The sequence below is a fragment of the Perognathus longimembris genome, chromosome 28, assembly GCF_023159225.1.
Source record: "Perognathus longimembris pacificus isolate PPM17 chromosome 28, ASM2315922v1, whole genome shotgun sequence".
In the NCBI taxonomy this organism is placed as follows: domain Eukaryota; kingdom Metazoa; phylum Chordata; class Mammalia; order Rodentia; family Heteromyidae; genus Perognathus; species Perognathus longimembris.
The window spans coordinates 34,801,191-34,814,226 of NC_063188.1; the positions used below are offsets into that span (position 1 = coordinate 34,801,191).

The 13,036-nt window shown below is 46.3% G+C and overlaps 1 protein-coding gene across 1 annotated transcript; it reads left to right on the forward strand.

The window, feature by feature from the left end:
- The first annotated feature begins 702 nt into the window (after positions 1-702).
- On the forward strand, positions 703-3,851 carry Ripply1 (ripply transcriptional repressor 1). Its single transcript, XM_048336648.1, has 4 exons — positions 703-860; positions 1,692-1,767; positions 2,370-2,434; positions 3,182-3,851. The coding sequence occupies exons 1-4, from the start codon at positions 703-705 to the stop codon at positions 3,450-3,452; spliced, it is 570 nt and encodes a 189-aa protein (XP_048192605.1). The 3' UTR covers positions 3,453-3,851.
- Positions 3,852-13,036: the final 9,185 nt, after the last annotated feature.

A 13,036-nucleotide genomic window follows, 5' to 3' on the forward strand; every position in this document is an offset into this window, starting at 1 on the left:
TGAGGTCCAAGGGGGATTTCAAGCACTTGCCTGAAATGGGGTGTGGGAGGCATTGAAAGAAGACTTGTGATTTACTCCATAGGCAATTGGCCCAGCGCCACCCAGAACACTATTTTTTCCTGACCCTGATGATGACATGGTTAGTGGCAGTTACCCTTTATCAGGCCTACCTGGCAAATCTCTTTGGGATTTGAGCTGAAAGAGCGGGTGAGTCCCTCACTCTCCTTAGAGGGGGCAGCTGTCTCTTGTCACTGGGAACCAGCTTTGCAAAAGGCCTGCCAACCCAACCCCCTGTTTTCCCCAGCCCCCTCTACCCCACAACCCTACTTAGTTTGGGGCGCTAATGAACTCCCCTCCTTCCCCACTTGGGTCTTGCTGCTGCCTGGGGAATTCACACAAATGGTGTGAAATTTGCCCGTCTTTGTTTTTCTTTCTAACTTGGAGCTAAAACAAACCCCTTACCCCCCATTGCAACCCTGTTTATTCAACTGGGAGAGATTTCACACCCAGGAACCCAGCTCTCCTAACCTGAGCCCCCTCCCTAAATCTTTGTCCCCTCCCACACCCCTGCCTTACACTCTTGGAATAATTGATGAGTCCAGGCACAGCTTATAAAAGGGTCTCTGGAGAAAGACTGAAGGCATACGGAAGGTTTTGAGAAGTAGGAGAGCCCACAGCCCACCTGGCCTGGTTGTCCTAAAGATGGAGCCTGCTATCCCTGCTGCTGCTGCCGCTGCCGCCACTGCCCCTGGCTCGGCCCTGGCCCTTACCCTAAGCCCTGCCCTACCACAAGAAGCCTGTGACCTTTCACATCCCTCGCCCCTTCTCCCTTCTGAACAAGAAGCACCTGGGAATGAGAGGTAAGTAGAATGTGGTCTTTGACAACCTCAACTGAGGTTTAAGGGGGTTCCTGGGAGAAGGTGGATGCCCATGGCACCATTCTCTGTGACGGGATGAGTCAATGCCCTCACAACCTTCCTTCCACATCGCTGGCTGAATTATTTCATCTGACTTTTCACCTAAGGGATCCTTCTGGATGACAGGAGAAAGATTGGGGGGTAGGGGACAATGCCACAGGTGGAGGCCAAGCCGTCAGGCCCTGGTGAGTCAGTCCCTGAGGGCCCTGGGGAAGATTGCTATCAACACAGAATGCTGACTATGAGGCCTGCACCCCAGGGGACATCCAGGGGAAAGATCTTTGACTGGGTGCTGCTTTTTCCTGGCCACTCCATGACATTACTACTTGCTTTATTGCTTACCTTTGGAAGTTTAGTGGAGTAGCTATGGACCCGGGAATAGTTCTGCCCCCCCCTTTTCCAGTTCAGGAAGGCAATGGGATTCTGTACTCTGCTTCTTGGAGCACAACAGACAAGATATTTTCCACCCCCTCCTTTTTAATTCCTCCATGTATTTCCTATTCAACAAATGTTTTTGCAGCATCTCCTGGGGACCAGGCATTGTGCTAAGTGTTGAGGATTCAGATGTGATCAAACAGCTCAGGAAACAATAGGATCAGAGCAATGATAACATGGTTGAAGCAGAGAGCAGAGGGAGGGTCTATCCTGGCCTTGGCTCAGAGGACTTAGGAAAGTTATCTTAGAGCACATGGCCCAAGAGCCAAGCTTTCTGGAAGTCACTTCTGTGAGCTAAGGGAACCTATGTTTCAAATTGATCTCTCTTCTTTGTTCTAGAGGAACTTGTCTTTGGAGACCCTGGCTGTCTTCCACAAATGACCTCTCCAGGCAGGTGAGCACACTGGTGGGCTGGGTGTGTTTGAGACCTTGTGGCATGCTTTCAGAGGCACATACGGTCTCGCATGCATTCACTGGCCAGGTCCCTCCCCAGAGATCCTGTGAGCCCAGTCCCAAGCTGCAGATCTGGACAAGCATCCTCCCGGCTTTGCTAACATTTGCTTTTCCAGCAGCTCTGTGAAGAGGAGAGGGGCAACATTTCTAGGGCAAATGGAAAAATGACAAGACTGCCTTCAGAGTGGGGAAGGGATTTTTCACAAGCCTCACAATCAGTGTACGGCACAGCTAGTGGATGAATCCTCATTTCCCTGGCACTTTGTCCCCATGCACCCCACCTCCATGAAGCTTTGCTGCTTCAGTCAAGCTCTGTCTCCTGGACAGCTTGGAAGCTGGGGTAGGGACTGTAAAGCAAGCAGAATCCAAGACTCTGTTCACTTATTTTTCAGTCAGATCCAGAACAGACCCCCTTGTAACAGAGCAGGGCTGGGAGGTGGTGGGAGCCCAGGGATGTCTAAGGTCTCTTCTAGGCCTTTCTGTGTGTGTCTCACCTCTGATGTGCAGGCCAGTATCTCTCTGGCCTTGGACTTTGAGCTACATGCTGGCTTTTGCTTTGGACAGGCTGCTCATGGGACAACAGCTGATGAGGCCACCAAGGCTAATGCTGAGTTCCATCACCCTGTCAGGTAAGTACCTGGCCCCAACTCACAACTTGACATAATCCCATTAGGTCTTTAAGACCTCACAACAACCTCACAAAGCAGGAGGAAAGAGGCACTGCTCTGATCCCTGTTTCATAGTTGAGGAAACTGCTACCTAGAGATGTTGAGGGATGTCCCTGGCCAAAGTTACATTTTCTGAATAAATTGTCAGGGAGTCTTTATGTACCCACCTGTGAAGAAATCCTTAACAGGAAGAGATGGAGAGCACAAGACCAGAGCCTTTTTGCCTAGAGTCTCCGGGGATGCAGGTGTGGGCTTATGGAAAAATGGATAGATACTGGCATTGACTCACACCATAGCTGTAGGCCCACTACAGGTGAACTTCCTTCCTGGAGGCCATTTTGCAGCAATTAAGAAGGCTCTGTTAGGGACTAGGAATATGGCCTAGTGGTAAAGTGCTTGCCTAGCATACATGAAGCTCTGGATTCGATTTCTCAGCTCCACATATATAGAAAATGGTTAGAAGTGGCGCTGTGGCTCAAGTGACAGAGTCCTAGCCTTGAGCAAAAAGAAGCCAGGGACAGTGCTCAGGCCTTGAGTTCAAGGCCCAGGATGGCAAAGAAAAAAATCAGAAGTTGTCTTTCTTCCTTTGCCTCTATCTCTATTACTACAGCTAAGAGAAAAGGGTGGGAGACTATCTTCTTCCTGGGCCAAGTAGCCCTTGTACATATGACAACTGTCTATGCTATTTCTTTGTGTCTCTGTCCACAGGCTCTTCTGGCCTAAATCTCGCTCTTTCGATTACCTGTACAGTGCTGGGGAGATTTTACTACATAACTTCCCTGCCCAGGCCACCATCAACCTATATGAGGACTCTAACAGTGAAGAAGAGGAGGAAGAAGATGATGAGGAGGAAGATGACGAGGAGGAGAGAGAGGAGGCCAATGAAAAGAGGCGAGAAGGGTGTGTGAGATTACTAGAGTCTACACCACACCAGGTCACAGCTCACCCACCTTCCCCTCCTCTGACTAGTCCAAACTGAAGCAGTCCCAGTCAGACTAGGGTTCAGTATGCCTGACACACTACTAAGGGCACTGATTAGCCAAGAGTCTCCAGGCACAGATTTCTGGACTGGAAACTTTGTCCTCCAGTTACTCAGCTCACCTTGGCTTCCATGAGTGGCCTGTGAGGCCTGGCCTTGGACATCTCATTGTCTGAGTTGCTTTGGTATCTACACTGGGAGAGTCCTAGGAGATCTAGGGGAAGGAAAATCTGCTTTCTGACAAACACAGCAGGACCCTGTAGAGGGGGAGCCACTCACTCATCAGGGCCCTTTGACCCCTCAGCCATCTTAAGTGGCCATACACTCCATTCTCTCCAAGCCCAATGACAGCTTCACATCACGGACCCCAGCACCAGATCGAATCAAAGCTGGGGTACTTTTCTGATGGCTCTGGCAGGAGGGGAAGTGGGCACCAGAGAATCAACTTGCTTTGGGGACCCCCTCCAACTTTACTTGCTATTATCCATTCAAGTCTGTGTTGGCATGAGATGAATCAAAAGAAAAATAAACTGGGTGATATTTGTCTTTTTCTTGGAACTGTGCTGATTTCTTAACTGAACTCTGCCCATGTTGTGAAGCCATGAGCAGGAAGGGGTGATCAGAGACCAGCTCAAGGTCAGTGAACAGAATTTTCTCCACTGAGAGTGTAGAACTGGGGGACCCAGCATGGGGCTGTGCCTAATGTGTCAACTTGAGAAATCAGGCTTATTTAAACGTCAAGGACAACTTAGGAAAGAAAACAAAAACATGCCCCCAAAGAATCACTTGAATGTTCAAATGAAGGGATGCAGATTTGAGGGGTATCATTGCATTTGAGCCTGGAGATTGGTATGAGGCCACGTGTTTGGGAGCCATTACTGAACCTGTTCAGTTTTACTTCCTTGGCTCCTCCTGTCTGTACCATCATCACTCAGGCCTCTGTGTTTACCCCTGCCCTGATTCCTTTTCAACTCATTGTCTTGCTTACAGCAAGGTCTTTTGCAATTTGGCTTGCATACTGGACACTAGATCAGACCAGGTCATACCTTTGCTTCACTAAGAACTGGGTTTATGGCCTGTCTCCCCACCCCCTTTAGTCACAAGATCCCCTTGCAAATCAGTGGCTTTTCTACCCAGAAAAATCCACATGTGTATCCAACTTCCAATGCTGTATAGTCACAAGTAAAGCCCTTAATGTGATATTTGAATGTTCTAATTTGTTGAGATTCATTTCTCAACAATGGAAATTTCCCCTGCCTAATCTGGGATGTGGCATGCTTTCTAATATGTCCACAATGAGAAACCTCTGGCCTAAAATGCCTTTCCACCTTGGAATGCCTTGTCAGCTCCTATTCACGCAACAGAGAAGCTCACACAGCCCTCCTGGGGCAAACTTCTCTACATTCCCAAGTCCAGATTCGATGTCCTCCCTCCGTATCCAGGGCTGCCCTGTCTCCCTTCTGATGGCACTGTTTTATATTCCCATATATCTTCATACCACAGCATTCATCCAGGCACAAAGGAGGTACTTAGGAAAATACTGAAGGAAAAAAAATGCTCAGGTCCTCTTACAAAGTATAGTCATGACCTTTCTCTGTGTCTTTGCCTAGATTCGAAGGATACTGGACATTGTCATCTTATTGAGTGCAACAATGACTATTTTTTTCTTCTTTCCCTTTTCTCTCAAGTTGAGATAAACAGCTTTAGTTCTGAGATCCACCCCCCCCCCCAAATCAGACCCAGCCTTTAGCAGGCCACCAAACTCTCACACTAGTGCCATCTATTGGTCAAAAATTAACAGTGTTTTTAAAAACTAAGGTCGCCAGGCTGTGAGTTGATCTTTGACCACTTTAATTCCTTTAATCCCTCTGTTTCTGCTTGTAAGTAGAGTGGAATCTCCCCTGGGCTAACTGCAGGACTTTGGGCAAGACTCTGGTCCACCCAGAGCTCCAGACCAGTCTCCTTATCTTTAAACTGATAGCTCCTCTCATATTTTTGTGAAACTCTGTATGAGTGTATTTGTGTGAAAATGTAAAAATTTATACTCTTTGTATTTATGTATATAATCTTCATATATGTATAATTATATGTAAATCATTATATAATCATATATGTATATATATTATGTGATATTTACCTCAGGCCCTAGCAAGTAATAAAAACACTCAATTCATGGTAGTAGTCACAGTAATAGCAGTAATAGTTGATATTATTCATTTCATAAAAGTAATGAGCTTATAGGCTAAAATGACTTTTGTATGACTCACATGTCAAGTTTTTTAATCTGACCTCTCTGGCACCATTTGATAATCAATGACTTAAAGTATGTTTGTAAGGTGTGTGTATGTGTGCCAATACTGGGGCTTGAACTTGGGGCCTGAGCAATGGCCCTTAGCTTTTTCCGCTCATAGCTGGAGTTCTGCCACTTGAACCACAACTGCACTTCCAGATTTTTGATGGTTAATTAGAGATAAAACTCTCACACACTTTCCTGCAGGGATGGCCTCAAAGCTTGATTCTTAGATCTCAGTCTCTTGAGTAGCTAAGCTTACAGATGTGAGCCACCAGCACTGTGCCTGTTTGCGATATTTTAGGGGGTGGTGGTACTGGTTCTGGGTCTTGAACTCAGGGCCTGTGTGCTGTCCCTGAGGTTTTGTGCCCAAGGTTATTGATCTACAACTTGGGCCACAGCTCCATTTTTGGGTTTTTTTGGTGGCTAATTGGATATCAGAGTCTCATAGACTTTCCTGCTAGGGGTGAGAGTCATTTTGAGCTTGAGCCTCTGATCTCAGCTTCCTGAGTAGCTAGAATTACAGGTGTGAGCTACCAGTGCCCAGCAGCATATTTTCAATTTTAATCTGCATGTAAAAGGAAAGGGGAAAAAAGTAAAATTAAAGCCACATTAGAGGCCTCATGTGGCTTCCCTTAAAGTAGCAGTCCATAGATGGGGCTTGTAGGACAAAGATTTTTGAACTTATTTTTTTTGTCTTTTATGCTGTAGCAGGATAATCCTTTTTTGGAATGAATATAGAAGTCCAATATATGAATCAGATAAAAATGAAGCTGTTTTGGGGAAGTTAAAAAGGGGGACCCAGGATCCCTCCCAAATCATCTTTTCCCCTATACATTGACACTCGCCACCCCCTTTAGTGTGTGATGCTTGCAGGGATTCCCAGACTGTGGGAAAGACAGTTTGGAAACCACTATCCCAAGAGTTAAACCAAGAATTAGTTGAACTTGCAGGGGGATTAATTAATATCTAACATGTCCAGTGTTCCGTTAAAATTCTTGTTTTGGTCTTAAGCTCGCAGAATTTCATAGCTCAAAAATTGTTTGAGTCCATAGGTTATAGGGATTTTAAATCCTAGGAATCCGAATATCCTTGGTTTTAAAGTATTATATAGCATATAATTACAAATCCCTAAATCCTTAGGGGTTTAAAGACCTTAAAACCTTGGAGCAGTAAATTATTTTTTTTCTTTCAGCTGAGCCGTAATTCTTAAATCAGAATGAGCTCTTCTCATTCTCCTGCCCTCACCTTTACTGCGCATGTGCTGTTATTTACTACAGAGACATTTTTGTCTTACCTTCCCCCCAGTTCCCCTCTCCTGAAATGGCTTCTACTCCTCTCCCATCCCCTGGCTTTGATGGTTGCTAAGTGATTAGAATGATTCTCACTAGGCAGAATCCAGTGTAAATTACCTTGTAGCAACTTCTATTCTAGTATACAAATTCAATGCACACCCCTGAATCCTTCTTTCAGTTCCACTCCGCAGTCCCAGTCTGGTGCCCCCCAATATTTCCTTACCGATCACTGAATGCCTCCCCCATCTTACCCACAGCAACAGAGGAAGGACACATTGGAGCTGAGCCTTGGAGTATGAGAAAGGGAGAATCTTCCCAGAAAGTGGAAAGAGGGTGAATTCCTTTCATGAGCCATCTATTTCCTGAGTACCTACTAGCTAGCAGACACTAATACTGTATAGATTAAAAGTGGGGGCCTTGGAAGCAGACATACCTGGGTTCAAATTCCATACTTACCATGTGCTGCCTTTATTCACTGGTCTTTTCCCCTGGAGGGGGGTGAAGGTCAGCTCTCTGCTCTTTTGATTTCTTTTTAATTTGTAAAAACAATCTATCTTCAAACAGGAGGTTGGTTTAACATAGCCATTTATGTCTACAATGCATCTTGATCAGAGTTACCCTCTTCTCACAATACTGGGGTTTGAACTCAGGACTTTGCACTTGCTTGGCAGGCATTTTACTTCTTGAGCTAGACTTCTAGCCCTTATTTGCCTTTTGTTTTTGTTTTTTTGTTTTTGTTTTTTTCAGGGCAAGCCTGGCCCTGGATCCTCCTACTTGTGGTTCTTTGTGTTGCTGGAGAGGACAGGCATGTGCCACTGTATCCAGAATTAGTTGACATGGAGTCTCATGAACACTTTACCATGGGCTGGCCTCCAACCATGATCTTCCAATCTCCACCTCCTGAGTAGCTAGGATTACAGGATACAGCCACTGTGCCAGATCTGTTCTTAATATTCGCAGTACAAAGTCTGTTCTCTCTTCAACTCACATATACTCAGTGAGATGGTTACTGATTCTCCTCTGCTTCTGGGCACAGAAAATCCCCTGTCCCTGTGTTAGTGGGTACTACCAACCCTTACTTTCTCATCGCATCCCCATAACTGTACCTGTGTGCTCATTGAGTGGGTAGGAGGCCAATCTTCCTCCCAAACAACTTGCTGTGGACTGAGATCACTGTTTTGACCTGGCAGGAACCTGGCCTTTATTTCTGTGTTTTTGGTGTACTCACAGCTGGCAAGACTTACAGCAACCAAATCCAGCTCACAGTGCTGGGGGCTGGGCTTGTAGCTCAGTAATAGAGCACTTGTTTGATAGGCACAGGGCCTTGACTTCTATCCTCAGCAATGCAAAAGAAAAAGAAAGAGGGAAAAAAAGAAAAGCAAGGAATGAGTGTTCAGGAAGTGATAGTTACAGCACTCATTCTGCCAGGCACTTGCTACTGGAATGCACTATCTCACTGTAATTGTGGCAATCCCAAGAGATAGGCACCATTATGATCCCCACTTAAGAATGAAGAAGCTAAGCAAGTTTTTGTACTTGAGTTTATACTTTGTACTAGGTCCCTGAAAACAGGAAATGAGACCAGCCTGTTACAACAGAGTACTGGGGAGCTACTAGATAAGCGTGGAGACCCAGTTGGGAGTATGTGAGTAGGAGTTGCTCATGCCACTGCCAGGGAATAGGCAACAAGGTGACTCGGACGGTAACTTTAGCCGAGAGTTGTTAAATTCCTACTAGGGAGCACAGCTAGGAAATTTCTAGGGACTAACTTCTTTAGTACAATAATTATGAGAGTCAGGTCCACTTAAGGAAACTGAGGCTTAGAGTGGTTGATTTTAAAAATGTATCCTAAATCACCCAGTTGGCAACTTAAGGCACTTTTTAGGTGCCAGGTTCTTCATCATGTATTACCTCATTTAATCCTCACCGCAACCCTAAATGTAAGTAGGGTTATGATTCTGGTTTTGTTGATGAGGAAACTGGGGTTTAGAGAAATTAAAGAATCTGCTCAAGGTGACACAGACAGTGAATGGCTGAGACAAGATCAGAGATGATAGCCCTTGCCTGTGGTTATGCTGGTGTTAAGTGGCAGAAATAGGACTCAGGCCATCTGATTCTGGAGCCTTGATTCTGTGCCTTTAGGATGTGGGAGCAAGAGGACTTGGCGAAGATTAGGTCTGTGGGAGGGTGAAGGAGAACAGGTTTAAGTTGTGCCTGTAGGGAAGTGAGTCAGAGGATATGAAGAACTCTGGGACATGGGCCAGGAAAAGCTGAAGGCCATTGAAAGGTGTCTCAAGAGAGGAGCATTGGGATGCCTTCAGCTAGCAGTGGCAGGCTGTCGGAGATCCTGGGCCTTGGGCATGGGGCCACCAGAGGCAATGGCAATGAGGGTAATCTAGTCCCACTTCTCAGTGTTTGCGGCTTCATTGTGGTCTGGGTCTTAGCTGCTGTTCCATGCTGGAAAGTCAGGTGCCTCTCTCCCCACACCTTATCCAGAGTAAGTCACCAAAGCTCAGCAGGAAGGGCAAGGTTTTCCCCATGCTCACAGACAGGAAACAGGCTCAGAAAAGTGGAGTTAACTGATAACTGTTGCACTGTAGGGCAACTGGGACAGTGTAACTACAGAGTCCTGGGTCTTAACTACTTACGGCTCTGCTTTGCCTTCTCATTCCCCTAGAGAAAGTGTGAGAGCCCTGAAAGCCAGCCTCCTACAGCCTACAGGAAAAACATCTGTAAACTCACACAAAGGCATCTCTGTTTCCATCACTGGTTATACCTGATGCCTGAAGCCAAGTATGAATTAAGAGGCTGTAGGAGAGCCCAAGAACCAGCTGGAAGTAGGCTCTGGGTCCTTCCAGAATTCTTACGCCCCAAGGAGACTATAGCTGGCTCCAAGTCTTCAGTTGCAAACCAGTGTCCCCCAACAGCAAAAGCCGCATCTCCCTCTAGTGGCTGAGGTATAGACTGCAGCACTAGGTATGGAATCAGAATTATTCTAGTTTTTAGAAGGACAGTTAGAAGGACAGGCTTTAGAATCGAGCTGAATGTGTGTTCAAATATTGATTCCCTACTAAGTGTTCCCTAAAAAGAAGTCTTTTTTACAGTGCTTGATAGCATCCAGACCCATTTGCATACTACGCAAGTTCTCTAAGCTACATGCACAGTCCCCAGCACAAAAGTTAGTCTTATGGCTCAGTTTCTTTACTTATAAGACAGAAATTATCATGAAACTCATTCCATAGTGTTATTGTAGAATTGAATTAGATAATACATGTAAAATGTTTTGAGTACTTGGAACATTATTGAATGAAAACTACATACATATACAAATATATCACATATACATGTATTTATATATACACTACATATATGTATACACAGTATGCTCATCTTTGTCCTTCAATTTTCTGTAAATGCTAGTAAGCTTGGCCAACACAGGTGCTGGGGTCTCTCTGTGTTTTGGAGTAACTCTACATGCATTGATTGGTTTCCTTGATTCTCTTCCTGCTCACTGAGGAATTTGAATATAATGCCTTGAGCGTGTGCTCGAGGTTGCAATGTAAGTCAGTAAAGGATTCCAATCTAGAGCCCACAACCTTTAGGTTGAGCCCAACTGTTCCCACCAACATTTGCAATCACACAAGGCCTTGAGCCCTGACTAAACAGGAAGTATCTGTAACCCAGAGCATGCTTGCATTCAAAGGTCATGTCATTGCACTGACAACCGACTTCTTGCCTCTTCAGAGGCCAAAGTTGCATTGCAGGTAACTTTCGGATTTGGATTCTTCACTTGAAAGAAATAGCAGCATCGTGCTAGAAAAGGTGACCCCAAAATAGCCATGACTCCAAAACCTGCCAAGCATACAATTGAAGGTTAGATGAGAGGTTGGTGGCCAGAGGAACATTATCTTTTGTACCAAGCTGTGTGCAGGGTTCAAAAAGTAGCTGTTCTAATAGCCAGCTTGCTTTAGCCACTCAGCACATGTTGGCCTTCACCATCAGGGTCTCAGAAGGGCAACTCTGTCTCCTGTCAGCACAGAGACTGGGAAGTGTTGATGGGTGTCAGCAGCGCAGGCCCGGATGGCAACATCTGTTTGCAGGCACTGAAGAAGCAGGGTGATAATAAATAACTCAGGGCTCTCAGTGTCACTTGACATGACTCTGAGAGCAGAGAATGTGGGCTTGTCTGTCAGTAACAGAGGCCGTCTTCTCTTATTTCTAGCACTTCTGAGAGACCCAATCATGGTGCTTGCAGACCCCCTCCTTGTCCCCCATTCGACCTCTAAGCCCTGGCAACTTTGGTTCTGCTCCACAGGAGAATCTTGTTACTTCCTCCCAGAGTACTGAATCTGTCGGTGACACGGAATTTCTCTTTCTGCTATCACTTGTTCTTTATTTTCTCATCACCATGGCAATCCAAGAGAAGAAGCCAACACAGAGATCAGGCTTTCTCCTCTGTCTATGTGGGATAGCAAGTGTACTCTGTGTCTTATATTAGGGACGTGGAACCTTTTAAACCTTTTCAGCCTTGGTCTGTGGTGGAAGGCAAATATTTTCACTTGTAACTCCCGGTACTTTATATACCTTCTCAAGTTTTTCCCATGGGAGTTACTAATCAGCCTGATCGAAATATATCAGTGGGCCACCAGTGAGCAGAGTCCTCATGGTGAAAAATGATACTCATCTATGATACTATAGTCCACCCACTTACTGGTGGGTTATTAGGTCAAGTTAAATTTGTTTGGAAGACTATAGTTTTTTTTGTTTCTGTTTTGGCTATCCTGGGGTTTGAATTCAGGGCCTTGAGCTTCTAGGCAAACACCCTACCATCTTATCCATATTCTCATTTTCCTTTGCATTTGTTCTTCATATAAAGTCTTATACTTTTCCCAGGCTATCATCAAACCACAATCTATTCTTGCTTCTTCTACAGCTGGGATTACAGGTGTGTGCTGCAACATCCAACAGAATGGTGTTAAGCTGGGGCTTGAACTCAGGGCTGGAGGGCTGTCCCTTAGCTTTTTCACTCAAGGATAATGCTCTACCACTTGAGTTACTGTTGGGGATTCATCTTGGCCTTAAGGGGGGAAGGGCGAGGAGAGCGCTTCCGAGATGCCTCCTTTCCCCAAGCCCTGGGGCAGTGTGGAAGTGAGCCACACCTATCTCCTTCTGGGTCCGGAACCAGAAGGGGTAGCTTTGAGACCATCCCCCACCTTGCGCCAGCGAGCACACAGGGTGGTACTATAGGAAGTGATGTAAGCCCATGAGGAAGGTCCTTGGGAGCTGCTCTTGGATGGACAAGCTCGCCAGCCTATCGCCAGCTCATGCTCAATCCTTGTCATCACTACTATATTACTGTGAGTCCCTCCCGATTAAATTGGATTGCTCTCCGAAGTGTCTCCGAGATCCGTCTGCGCCTGGCTTCCTTGGTGGGTAAGGAGGGAGGAAAAGGGGATCTTGTTCGGCCACGTGCACCTTAGGCTAGCCCGTGTCCCTAGCTCCACCTTGGCCACCTGCTGGTCGGGTGCCCAGGGGAGAGGGTGAAAAGGGGAGCACTGATAAGGGAGTAAGCTTAGCATCCCCGCACCAGGGGAGGTAAATCTAGCCCGGCAATTGGTGCCCAACATGGGGCTCAAGCCCGAGGGAGGGAGTCCGGCAGCTACCAGCAAGCCCTAAGGGAATTGGAGTAGAGTCTCCGGGACACATGGTTCTCCCATCAGGTCAGCAAAGATGATGGGACAGGTTCAGAGTAGGTGGAATAATTCGCCTCTTAAAATCCTGAGGTTCACCCTCCAAAACGCGGGGATGAGTATTTTGGAACCCTGTGCTATACGAATTTGTGAGGAGTTGACCCATAGGGTCCTGTGGTTCGCTGGGGCCAACCCACTCTCGTGGGAAACTTGGGATCGATTAGGGTGAGAGTTGGAAGGCAAGGAAGCAGAGTTGGGAGAGGAACTCCCCCTTGTGACCTTCCAAGCTATCAAGATCCTTAAGGCCTG